The following is a 13593-nucleotide window of genomic DNA, read 5'->3' as shown; positions in this document are numbered from 1 at the left end:
AAAGCTACAGGTCAGGGTGGAAATGAGAGCGGATGCATTCTTATACATAAGCTGTTATATGATATATACTTCATTATTTTTACTGACATAAGAAGTTGGAGTAGTCAAATTTGTGTATGAAGTTGTGAGTTGAACAGCTGTTTTATGTAAACATAAAAATGCCTGGTGATTGGAATTTAAATGCCCAGTTTATGTTTTGAATTTTCCAAAATGAAAATGTTGAGTGGCTTGTTGAGACCCATTGAATGTGCACTTGCTATTTTTGCACAGCTATTTGGAGCTTGGGTTTGGGGGTTTTTTCTGAAGTTGAGCGCTGTGTTGGCAGGATCTCATCATGCTCTGCTTTAATTCTATGTTGGATACAGAGAGTGTCTACCAACCCACCACAGCTCTGCAGAGTGTTCAGGATGATTTTGGCTTGATGCTGCCATTGCATGAAGGCCCTGGATCAGGTCTATCCACCAGGATTGCAAAATAAGGGGGGGTTTTATGCTGAGGTTAAAAATGTCCTTCTCTCCTGTGCCTCTCTTCCTTCCTGCCTTGTACATGCACACACCCCCCTGCCTCCCACACTAGCTGGTCTTGCCCAAAAAAGTGGGGAGATAACTATCCAGCTTAGCAACTCATCTCTTCAGAGGTCTGCCTTAGCATGCAGCATGCAGACAGATTTTTCTCCTCAAAAACAAGCAATCCCACCCACACTTGAATTTTTTTTTCTAGCTATGTTATTTTCAACTATCAGTTCAGAGATGAAGGATGGTTTGATTTATTTTTCCCCAGCTTTTGCAGTTGTTTACCTTACTTTATTTGTATCGAGTGAACATCCAGTATTTTTGTAATACCACTCCCTTTTGGGGCAGTTTATTTTCTTAAAAATATCAAAGTCCTTTCAGTTCCTCATATGTTTTGGCTTCTACTGCTCTTTTCTCACAAGTTCAAAAGCCCTTCAGATCCTTCAGAAGCCTCACCCTTTGGCCACAAAGGGCTCACAACCTTGTACATCACCTGGGGGCCTCCTCACTGGGCAGCCCTCTTGCCTTGCAGCTCCTTCCTCTGGCTTTTGTCTTCTCTGACATCTTCCCAATTTCCTGCTGGGGAGTCATGACTCTCCCCTCATTGCAATAGCTCATTTAATTGCATGCTTTTGTCGTACAACCTGTGCAGCGTTTTGTTCACGGGGAGACAGGAGCTCAACTCAGCATTTAAGACATACCAAAAAATGTCCCTTAAAGATCCTCTCTGAGCTGTGACAACAATTTAAGTGAGAGGGAATTTGTGCTAAGGGTGATGTTGTCTTAAACCAAGGCCATCCACTAGATGTCTGTGAGGACCCAAGAAATTCCATTCCCTAACTTCCATTTCTATAGCTGTGATGGTTCATGGTCCAATCACACTCATGTCCTGCACCACGAGTGCTATTGTATTTCCCTGCTTCCTTACCTTAAAAATGGGATACCTTTCGCTCCTCTCTTATTTCCATATTGCTGCTTTCCGTTTAGTTTGAACTGTGGTTTCCGTTAGATATCGTTTTGGATACTGTTGGCATTTAAATTTTTTTCCCTCATATCCATGTTTCTAATGTTCCTGCTGGTTGATAACTGCTAGGTTTGGGTTCTTGTAATCTTGGGGGATGTCTACAGATTCTGTTGTACTTCTGGTGCCATGTTCTTGAGTTTATTGAAATCATCAAACAATCGGATCCGTCTTCCTTTGTGTGCTCACTCTTCTGTGATCCTCTGTGTAATTGAAGTTATTAATTGCAAATAGCACTGTGATCTGATTTATTTTCCTAGGTAAGTAATAAGGAGATATAAAATGCAGTGTAACAAAATCCACTCTTTCTTTCATTTACTGGTCTTGTAGATTCTGTCCAGTTAAGGCATCAGCTTGGTCTGATGAGGGCAGGAAGAGGGGTTTCCACTGCAGTACAAGTAAAGAATAACAATTAAAGTATTTACTTAGCTCAATTAATTTTTAAATCCTTATTTTTTTTTATTATTTTGGGCTGTTAAATAATCCTTTGGTTTAGTACACACTCTTAACAGTGCCTGGAAAATCCTGGAAGGTTATGACTGATGAGTTTCCTCCCTGGCTGTAGGAGGACATTCATCCAGAGTTCCCTACAAGAGCTCTGCCTGCCGTCCTTCCTGGTGCATTGACACCACATGTGCTCCCTACTCCTGCACTTACTGAAAACCACTTAATTATGCTCAGAAATGTGAGACCCCTGAGGAGCTGAAATTTCACATCTTCTAGCATTTTAAATTTCAGTGGTTATATTCCATCCAGCAAGACGCATAGCGTGGCTTTATTCCATGAGAAAACACGAGGGAGGGACCCAGACCCCCATTCACAGCAGCAGCTCTGTGAGCATGGGGATGGCTGGCGCTGGGAACTCGGCAGCTGGGTGTGCTGGAGATGGGCTTTGCAAAGGAGTTCAGTGCTTCGGGTTTTGCTGTAATCATAGGCTATCTCTAGGCTGCTTATCTCAGGAGTAAACACGCTGCTTCAGCTCACAGGAAAGCCAGTGTGTGCCAGGTTAGAAGAGCCGGAAAAACTGGCACAGGCTGAGCTCTGTTTGGGGACAGCCTTGCTGTCAGTTGAGTCACTAAACCCAGCCCAGGTACCCTCATGCTTCACTGCAAGTGAAGAGATTATTATAACTTTAGCTAATTCTCTGTAGTTATTACTGAGGCTATTTCTTTCTGTCTTAACACAGAAGCCCCCTCCCCCTTTTTCTTTTCCACGGCATTAACAAACACTTTTTGTGGCTCTTATCTTCTCCCCGCCAGCCTTAACTCAGTGGCGGTTTTTTTGTGGCCAACTCCACCCTTTTCCACTTAGGGCACCAGCTGCTTGTATCTAAACTCCAGTCTTGAAGCAGCCTGTTACGAGCTGTATCGGCTGTTTGGGTGAAGGTCTTCCTCTCCACGGGCAGCTGTGTTTACAGCACAGGAGTTAAAATTACCGTCTCTTCTCTCTCGAGAACAAAATACCAGTTAAGTTTTGAAACTTTTCTTCAGTGGTTGAGATTTAGCTTAGAGACTCTGTGTGGGCGCGCTTATATGTAACATAGATAAGTGGAGTTATACACTTTTTGAAAATGGCTTTTGGATATATAAACTGATTAAAATGGGCAAAAGTGAAAATGGGTGAAGGGGTTTCTTATATTGTTCTGCAGCTTTTAAGTGCTTCTATGAAATGTAGGGGCCTCACAGATCTTTTTTAGCTACTTTCCTTTAGAATGACATGAGACTGTTTGGACATTACTGTAATTAGTCCTGATGTGGGCACATGCTTTCTGCCCTTAAAGGTTTGCGATGGTGTGGAGTATTTGTAGATGACCCGTATACCATTGGGTTTTTTCTTATTATTTTTTTTCTATTTCTTTTGAGTGGATATATGGAGAAATCAGTGGTCAACAAGTAAGAAACAGCATAGATGGTCAAAATACTTAAGAGCCTGTGTACTTCTTAATATCTTCAGAGATCTGCCTACCAAAATGAAGAGATTAATACCAAATTTTTTAACAGCGTCATTATTCTGTGCTATATATATGTGTGTACCCATGTAAAATAGGTTATTCTAGCAAGTTGGTTATTCCAGTTTTTCTGCATATGTTGACTGAAAAATACCAGTTGTCAACTGGTACATGCAAATGTTGCTTTGATTCTTAAAAGCCCAAATTTACACTGTCGTCTCAACTTAGACTGCTCTTTTGAAAGAAAATGGAAGTAAATGAGTGAGAACTAAGGCTTCTAACTTCACTCTCGAGTTTCAGAGAGCTGTTGCAAATCTAAATTGTAAGATTCTTGCATCTAAACTGCCTGAGTTTATGATGTGTATTTGGGAAATGATTGGAAATATTTCTGGAGAAGTAATTTTATGGTATTAGGAAGGCCTTGACCTAATCATGCTACTAATGACTCCATCAAGAAAAGCTGTGTCTATTCTGCCAGCTGCAGTACTGTGTGAGGCTGTCTAAGCTGGTTTAAAAGAGCTGACTGCAGTTTTGGAGAGAGTGGAGCTCTAGAAGTAGTTTTAGGAACAGGCTGAGCTGCCCTGTTTATTTTTACTGGTGAGTTGGGAGTAAATTCATGTCTTAAATCAAGGTGGTGGAGTGGCATTGAGAAGGTGAGATGGGAGCAGAGCAGCAGCCTGCGGCATACCAAAGTCAGGCTGCTCGCTTGGGTGTCTGCTGCTGCCAGGTGAATAAAAGCATCCTGCCAGTTGTGCATCTTATCTGAAAAGTTGCTTTACCTCTTTTCCAGTAGCTGTCCTGGGCCCAGTTGTCATACCACAGGCTGCTCCCTATGCAAACTTTCAGTGGGATGCTTGGGGAGCTGTTTCAGCACAAACAAGGGGGGGACACAGGTGCTTGGCTGGGCACGTGAACTCACTGAAGGCAGAAGGATGCTTGTGCAAACAGGAAATGATTCTCAGCTATGGCATAGTGGGTTATCCAGCTGTGGCAGTGGTGTGGGCACACAGGTTGTCCAAGTCCAGAAGTGGTGCAGCTCTGTTGATGATGGGATCATGGACAGCCATGAAGTGCTGTGCTTCTCACTTTGGGTACCCTGCTGTGAAAAGTCACTGCTCTTACTGTAGTAACTTATATCTAAGGCTTTAGTGGTTTAAAACAAACAAACAAAAACCCCAAAGAGCTATTTAAATCCCAGAGCTGAAACTTTCTCTTGATTGAGCAATGCTGAGCTTACAGCTGAATAACACAATTTTTCATTCATCTGACAGTACAGTTTTACTTTGTCAGCGTTTTCTTGTCAAATACTACATCTGAAATTACCAGTGACCTTTCTGCTTGAAAAATATCTGCTTTGTGCCAGAGCAGCGTGTTTGTCATCTTTTTGAAAACATCTCTCTCAAGTATGACTTTTACTTGATCACTTGTGGGCAGTTGCAGTGTAATGTCACATATCTACATATCACAGTCTTGCGAATTAAAGCAAAACCAAACCACTTGGTCTCCAGGCTCCATACCCATTATCAGAAATGGAGGAAGGTTGTGTGAGCACACGTGGGATAGTCATTTAAGGACATACAGACCTTTTTAGCTTTTAAAGGTCTGTAGCAGTGAATGAAAGGTACAGAAATATTCATAAATGTCCATGAAGGAATGTGCATGCATCACGTGTGTGACATGCTGAAGGCTGCTAGAAAATATCACTACTCAGTGGCGTGTGGAGAAATTGCATACTTGATTCTATGCACTTCATCCATATTCTCACCTCCGTTTTACAGCTCATCCCAAACCTCCATATTTCCTACTTTCCTGGCTCTTACCTATCTTCTGTTATTTCTAAAAGTACCTTTAAGGGATCCTGCTTGTTTGCTTTAACAAAATTGTTGATACAACACTAAATCCTCATTTGTAGTAGTGTCGGCAAGTGTGTAACATAGTACTGTTAGCATCAAAGAGCAAAACTAAGCTCAGAGGACTGAAAACAACATGATCAAAAAGCAGAAGAATTAAAAATACAATAAGAAATTAGCTATCCTTCTGTCAAAAATTGCCCAAAATACTATCAATTATACTACCTTTTTTTCTGCTATAGAAATAATATTACTTGTAGAGGTTATAAAAAAAAGTCTAAATATAATTGGTAAGAATTTACTGTGAATGTTTTTGCAGATCTTTTTTATAGTCCTCGTTGAATTGAAGTGGGAATGATTTAATGTAATACAGATAACTATTTATCTCCATCTCCTCCCAAGCAAATGCTTCCATGAATATCATGAATTCCGTCTTCCGCATGGCCCCCAGGAGACTACAAATGTGCAGTTTCCGTATATACATATTGTTAAAAAGGCTGAAAGAACATTTCAGCCTTGCAGAGTGTGAAATGCTAGAGTTTCTTGCAGGAGGCCTCTTTCAGTAATAATTGAGAAGTAACTAAATATCTTGAAATGACAGAATTTGAAAATAAGTGTAACTTCCTGATGGAATATATTGGCCAGTCATCTCTGCAATCTTAATAGATCACAGGAACAGAAGCAGGAAGTCACATAAAGCCATCATCTCATGGTGAACCATCAGTAGGGGAGGGAGCTGGCACTGGGATGGCTGGTGCCCGAATGTCTGTTTTAAGTGTTTTGTAACATGGGGGATGTGATGTGCCAAGAGCCAAGGAAGTACCTCTGTTGTTTTACCTTTTTTTCGCTTTTGATAAAATATAGAGGTTGAACCTTGACTCCTTTTTCTATGCTGTTTGACCACCAAAATGCATCTTCTACTTATGTGAAAAACCCTGTCTTCTAAAGGGGATTGTATAAATCATGCACATCTGATTTTCATTCAAAACCATTTTGGTGGTTTTTCATTCAAAACCACTTTGGTGAGAGATGCTCAGATTCAGGTACTAACCCATCTCAGGCACGAGTGATGCCAAATCATCTGTTTCCCATTTTTCAGACCGTGATTTTCCATGTATCCCACTTGATACCCTGAGGAACAGCAGTGCACTAGACACTCAGTGCTGCACTTGAATTTTCAGTGAGAGTTGAGCTTTGTGTATGTGAGAAGCTATTTACTGCCCAGTGTTCTGCAAATGGGGCTCTGGGCCTCTCAGAATGAACATCCCAAATTGGTGGAAGCACCTTACCTTGACCTCCTCACTGGCATTCTGTGGAAATAACAGGACCTTGCTGCATCTTAAAGACACATTTTGGGAATTAGTAAGTTAATGTTTGTAAAGCACTTGAATTTACAGTAATTATCTGCCCACAGAAAATCTTGTCAGATAAATAATAATTGTTACCTCAGCAGAGTATGTGCAGCCTCCACAAAGACATAGGGCCACGTGCTGAGCCGCAAGAAGAGAAAAAAATACTGACTTGCTTTTCTAGTGAGAATGAGCCACTGTGTGTCAAATGAGGCACGAGGACAAGGTGTCTGTGCTTAAAGATTATTACCTAGGTGCAACAGGGGTCAAGGCACGTCCCCTGCTTGTCTTAACTTCCAGCGGTCCAGGCATCCGCATTGCCATTGGAACATGAGGATGATGGGCATCCTCAGAGCTGAATCAGATTGAAGGGGGTGGATTTCACATCATCTGCTCATAGATGAAGGATGAAAGTCAGGATGTTTTCTCCAACCACTTGCTGTTTTATAGAAGTACTTTGCTTTTCTGGCAGCTGCCTCCCCATAACTGCCTCCCGTCAGGTTCTTACAGGTTCTCACTGCTGATGCACCTCCCATACTTCCACTTTTCTCCCAGTTAGGTTCCTTTCCTCACACGATTCACTGTTTCTTCTTTCCTTTTTCTCATCTGCTGCTTTCTCCTGCTGCATAGATGTTACCTCCATGAATCTCTGAAGAGAAAAATCTGACTTTGCCTGTGCACCTTCAGGCTGCCAAGAGGTTGTTCAGCCATTTGGGGGATGCCACAAGCATAGTCTGGTCTGTGTTGAGAGATCCATGGAACAGGTTACTGCATAGTCAGTCAGTGGGAATCTTTAGAAGCTTTATTTGTCTGGCAAGTCTCAGGTACACACAATCCTGACAAAATTATTCTAAGGAGAGCACGGGTGTCTGAAAACTTGGTCATTAAAGTGCAGTTGTGGAGGCTCAACTGTCCAACGGAGAGACCCTATCAAGTAGAGTCTTGAGGACGTTTTTTAGGAGTCCAGTAGCGCTCTCTCTTACAGAGTCAAAACCTGTTGAGGAGATGTTGACTGTCATGAGATTGGTGGATTTTACCCAACTAAGTGGGCGTTTTGAAGGCCTGAATTAAAATTCAGTGAGGAAATCACATTTGTCATACAGAACTATTTTCTTTTTTTAATTGAGAGCAAGTACTCCACTAAGCAAGGCAAACTGCAAGGAGCAATTGCATACAGGGAATAGCCTGGAGTTATAATGGGAGCCAGCTGCTGGTAAAGGTACCAAATGTCTTTTTGGAATGAGCTGGCAGGAGTGTTCGCAATACACCTCAGCTCATGTTGTGTGCAGCTTTGGGTACTGCTAGTTTGGACAAAGGCTGGAAGATGCTGCCAAGAAATAATGAGAGGGGTAGAAAATGTAACCTATAATGGAAGTTTGAAGGAACAGAATTTACTTAGTCTAGAAATGTTAGGATTAGAGTAGTCCTAGGACAGGCGTTCGCTGTGGGTAGGGGATAATCTGCCTATCATCTCAAAGGAACAGGCTTTGTCCACAGTGCATAGTATATTAAATTTGATACTATGAAAACCTTTTTCATTATATATTCTGCAAGACTATATCTCATGGGCTTGCAGCCATTTTATTCAGGAAAAGAAGGGAGGGGTTTTCCCTTTGGGAGAAGGAAAGAGAGAGGAGATAGCATCCTGGCATTCCTTCTAGTTTCTGCATGTCTGTGATACTACTTGAGCATGGATGAGCTCCAGTTTTCCAGTTGTTTATAACTTTATCAAATTTGGATGGATTTTCAGAGGGATTACATTATTAAAAAATATCTGGTACTAAAAGCAGCGCATCCTGGTCACATTTCAAGTACATCTTCCAAAATATGGACAACACTTTAATTATTGATTAAAATGTTTTTTGTCATTTAGAAAAATACATTTTATCTTGTCTTGTACTGGGAAATAGTTAATCCTCTGTGACCAAACTCCTCCTTTCTGCCCCCCAAATTGCAAATACCCAGCATACAAACTTCAGGTCGGATGGTTAAAGTCTGGCAAAGTTATAAGCAGCTAAAAACAAGGTCTAAGGGGAAGTTTCATGTAACAATAAGAGGCAAAACTACCAGCCCCACCTATAATAGAAATATGGTTATCAAAACCAGGTTTCCTTGATGATTCTCAAATGTTTCTACAGGCTTTTAGAGAAGATCTGGAATGCCTTATTCAAGAACAGATGAAGAAGGGCAATAACCCCACTGGACTGCTTGCATTACAGCAGATTGCTGAATACATTACAGCGAGCACTTTTACAGGTTTTTCCTCAGCTTCACTCAGTAAGTGAATCATACATATAATTGCACTTTTCCTTTTTTTTTTTTTTTTTTAATTGTCACGAGAAATGTTGGGATCTCCACTTTCTTTGAATACAAATTCTGTCAGAGCTTGCCTCAGCTGTGAAGTAGTACAGATGGTGGCCTTAACTTGCCTTTTTAGGCTTCTTTCTCTGAGATTCCTTGATTTGTGTAATGATGTATGAAATGGTTGGGATCCTCACACTCAGTTCTATAATTTGCAAATAAAAGTTTAACTGGGTTAGGGAACAAAATATTGTGCCCTGTTATTATTAGCAGTTTTAACATAAGCATAAACTGAGATGTGAAGTACATTGCCATTCAGATTGTTTATTTTTCTACTCTTGCATACAAATTGTTACTAAAAAAAACCCAAAAAAAAACAAGGAGGGGGGAAGAATACCCTGGCAAACTGAGTCCTTACACAAACAGCTCCCACAGTTAAAAACAGCTTGTAGTCTGCACTCCAGTTATAGAGATGTCACTGGGATCTTTCAGTTAACACCCAAGTTCTTCTTTCCAAGTCATGAAGCACTGAAACGCCCAAGTCAATTTAGGTTCTGTGGGTGGATATCATACAGGAGCTTACAAGCCTGAAGTACAGTGGCAGCTGTCAGCATTCATAATTTTTTGAGAATTGGTCCCAAAATGGTGCTTCAGAGTTCATTTAACAAAATGAGTGGAAGAGAAGAGCAGAGAGCCCAAACAGTCTCATCTTCACATCTCTGGTTGGTTACTGAAATGATGTGTCTGACTGTTGTCTCTGCTGCATTTACCCAGACACAGTGGTGACTGATCTCAAAGTGCATACTCTTTTTGTTGAAAACCAAAATGGCTTTTACTTCTTCTGGTTGTAACTCTCCCTGTAAACAAAGGTTGTAAGCTGTCCAAAAGATATCATGCATTCACAAAGGGGAAAAGGGTATGTTTGTGTAGTCACAAGTCAAAGAGATGAATTGATCTTTGTGATTTCTCTGTTAAGAGGTGATCCCTTCTGTTAATCCCTTTGAGAACTCTTGCACTAATCCTAATTTCCTCATTAGGACTGAATTAAAGTACTGAGATAGCTCTTCAAAGTAGTTATATTGGTGTCAGAAGTCCGTAAGGAATGTGTTGTCCTGTAAAAAAAACCCAAAACAAAGTAACATGTAAAAATACTTCATTAGTGGCGAATGTCTTAAAGCACATTTCCAGTCCTGTATAGGATATTGATTCAGGAGAGAGCTCAGGAAAACCTTTATTTCACATCTCTTAGGTTTGAAAAGAGAGGAACACTTAAATTCAGGTGTGGTTCCTACTGTCTTAAAGTAACAGATGTTTCAGTAACAACCTTAGAAATCCCAGCAGTGAAGTTCCAGTCTAGTAACTGCTGGTACTGCTAGGCTAACAACTTAAATACACTGCATCTGGAAGATCATGCTAGAAGTCATTTAATTGTCCAAGTGGCTATCATCTTTTTTTGTCTGTTTTTCAGGCCATGGAATGATTACACCCATCAATGACCTACCTGGGATAGATACCTCCTCGTTTGTTAAGGGAGAAAAACTTACTCGTTGCAAGTTAGCCAGTTTATATAGACTGGCTGACTTGTTTGGGTGGGCACATTTGCCAAATACCTATATCACAGTAAGTATTTTAGAGAATAAAATTTTTTATTTAGAATGTTACTTATTCATTCAAATTATCTTTTCCCTGAATAATGTAAATTAGATCAGTAATCTATTTTATTCTTCCTTTGCAGGTAAGAGTAAGCAAAGAACATGACCATATTCTAATCATTCCAAGAGGTCTGTCCTTTTCTGAAGCTTCAGCTTCTAATTTGGTACGTGATTCACCTGCTGTAATAACCAATGAGGCTCAACCTGTTTTCTAAAATACTTTTGTGGCTGCTAAAATGGACTTCTAATCTATAATCACGCTGTTATTTGGGTTTTTTAATATTTACCCACTAGATGAAAGGCTGATTAACTGCTTAGATACTAGCATCCTTTGTTTCTCAGCATTTCTTCTTGGGTTTAGCTTCACTTTCTGTTGCTTTGTCTTCAGCTTCAGTGTGGAGCAGCAAAGTTTTGTTTTCCTGTCTGATGAAGCTCATCAAATAGCCTCAGTGTAGCAGTAACCTTTTATAACCTGACAGTGTGATAATACATATGAAATTACTCCATAGGAGAAGTGTTAGTAGAATCAGCTCTTATTGTTTTAAGTGGGGAAATAAAGTCGAATATCTTCTCTAGGCCCAATAAATGAGCTGGGTGAAGTTACAGTCTGTTATTTAGGCAATGGCAGCTGCTAAATCACACATCTACTGTTCTTTGTGACAGTAGATATCTGTAAAGAAACGACCTCCAGGTCAAAAGGGTACCAGATAGAGATTGATAGCATTACATAACAAAACAGAATACCTTGAGATATGACCCTGCTGTTGTTTTTTGTTGATCCAGGAGTTATAATTTTAATGTTCCCACAAAACTGAAAATTCCTTATGCATTTAATGTTCTTACTGGACATTTCTCAGAGGCTGAATTTTCTTCATATTTAAAATGTAGGAAATGTTAACAAAATTAATTTTCGAAAGTCAGAAACCAGGAAAGGTCAGCTAGACTGAAGTGGAATATATGTTGTATCAGAGTCTTATCCTCACTTCTTCCACAGCTGAACTTCCAACAACTGTCACGGGCTTGTACAGCAGGATGGTTTATTGACACACAGATTCATGGCTGCTCTCCTACTTTTTTTTTGTGCTCTGAGCCCTAAATACATAGGGGGGAATTTGGTACTAAATAAGAAAAGGAGGGTAGTTTCTAGACAATTGAAATTGTCACAAACTTTCTGAACATCGTTTGTTTGTTTGGCTCTTTCAGGTTAAAGTAAACATCCTAGGAGATGTAGTGGACCAGGGAAGTACAGCTCTCAGTATTGACAGTGTAGGATTCAGTCCACACGTGGCCATCTACTCCACCCGCCCCGACGTCAGATGCGTGATACACATACACACCCCTGCAACGGCGGCTGTAAGTCTTCCTTCTGGATAAAGAGTAAAAGGAAACAGCTTTACCTTATGAACTTAAAAGTGTGGTTCTGAATCCGAATCACTGCTCATGGCGGTATTATTTTTGTTTTTAATACCGGCTCTACACTGGCAAAGAAGAGTCTGAGGTTATCAAATAACCGGAGAAAGAGGGCTGGGCCACGGCAGTGAAATGGGATAGGAATGAAGTGATGCTTAGATATTATTATGGTCAGGTTGTGGAGATTGTAAAGCGTATAGTTTACACGTGTTTCATTTGTATCATCCTAGACAATATATTATGCTATATAGATCATCATTTGCATTATGCAGTTCCATTTTTTAGGTGGTTCAATTAGTAGTTATATTCAGTTTGGATTTACGTCACTATTAAAATGTCATAGTTAACATAAATTTAAAATGGTCTGCATAATAGTGATAAAAATGTAAGGAGGCTTGAAAGAACTGGTTTGAAATAAAATAATATGAATTCATTTATCTAGAAATATATATGTATTCCTTGACCACAGACAAAGGGATGAATAATTTCTTTTTTACTAGCTTTTTGAAATTATAAATGTGCGAAAGAAAGAAAAAAACATTAAGTAAGCTTATGCTGAGAATTAAACATGGATAAAAATTCACAAAAATTAACTCAGTTGCGTTAATTTGTATTTTCCTCTAATGAATCTGTTCCTAGGCTGGGTAGCAGCACCTCTGTCATCCTATTGGAAACTAGTCTGGTGGAGGGGGATTGATTCTAAGCTTTCACTATGGAGAGTTTTTCTCTCTTGTAGCAAAGATACAAAAGTACATCCTGCTAAGGCTTGGGTGGTTGAGATGTGAGTTTTAAGTTTCATTTTTTTCCTAATTATCAGCACTTCATTTTCATGAAACAGGTTTCCTCTATGAAATGTGGCATCCTTCCCATATCACAAGAGGCTCTGATTCTGGGAGATGTTGCTTATTACAACTACCAGGGATCTCTTGATGAACAGGATGAGAGAATTCAGCTTCAAAAAGTTCTTGGACCCAGTTGCAAGGTATTCAACCTCCTTCATGCTCTTCATAAACAATTTTCATGTCCTGTGCCAGTTTCTACCATTTAACATTAGTGTCTTCATTTACTAGGTATTAGTCTTGAGAAATCATGGTGTGGTAGCACTAGGAGAGACACTGGAAGAAGCATTCCACTATATTTTCAATGTGCAGCTGGCCTGTGAAACCCAGGTGAGAGAGAATTTATCTGTATTTAATTCCAAACACTTATGCTGCAGAGTTACAGGTTACATCCCGGATGGCAAGATTTCTGCTATACAATATTTGGGGTTGTGGAATCCAGTAATCACGTGTGCCAGGTCAAAATCAGAGAAATTGGAATAATCAGGAAAACACAGAGGGAACAGCACAAATGCTCATTCTGGGAAGAGTGACACAGCCTCGGTGGTGTTACACTTTGAAGGGTAAAGGTTTGTTCCATGATGTGCCGAGTGAGCTTCATGTAGAGAGTCTGGGGGATAATAGATTTGGTGATACTCGCTGCATTTGGAAGTGTGAGTGAAGGTCTCTCGGGAGCCAGCTCGTTTGTTGAAGCTGTATGTTGTGACAAGA

The 13593-nt window shown here is 40.2% G+C and overlaps 1 protein-coding gene across 5 annotated transcripts in view; it reads left to right on the top strand.

The window, feature by feature from the left end:
- ADD3 (adducin 3) overlaps positions 1-13593 on the top strand; it is a 64904-nt gene that overhangs the window by 41041 nt on the left and 10270 nt on the right. For 4 of the 5 annotated variants that reach the window (XM_027692119.1, XM_027692115.1, XM_027692117.1 and 1 more), the window contains exons 3-8: positions 8819-8957; positions 10450-10601; positions 10717-10797; positions 11837-11986; positions 12882-13025; positions 13114-13212. In XM_027692119.1, coding sequence (XP_027547920.1) covers positions 8819-8957; positions 10450-10601; positions 10717-10797; positions 11837-11986; positions 12882-13025; positions 13114-13212 — 765 coding nt within the window. Of the gene's footprint in view, positions 1-8818; positions 8958-10449; positions 10606-10716; positions 10798-11836; positions 11987-12881; positions 13026-13113; positions 13213-13593 lie in introns of all 5 variants that reach the window. The other variant, XM_027692118.1, reaches the window with a different exon arrangement.

The sequence above is a fragment of the Neopelma chrysocephalum genome, unplaced genomic scaffold (assembly GCF_003984885.1).
Source record: "Neopelma chrysocephalum unplaced genomic scaffold, ASM398488v2 Primary Assembly neopelma1_85, whole genome shotgun sequence".
NCBI classification, from domain to species: Eukaryota; Metazoa; Chordata; class Aves; order Passeriformes; family Pipridae; genus Neopelma; species Neopelma chrysocephalum.
The sequence above is the reverse complement of the archived record's forward strand: the minus strand, read 5'-3'. Positions and strand labels throughout refer to the sequence as shown.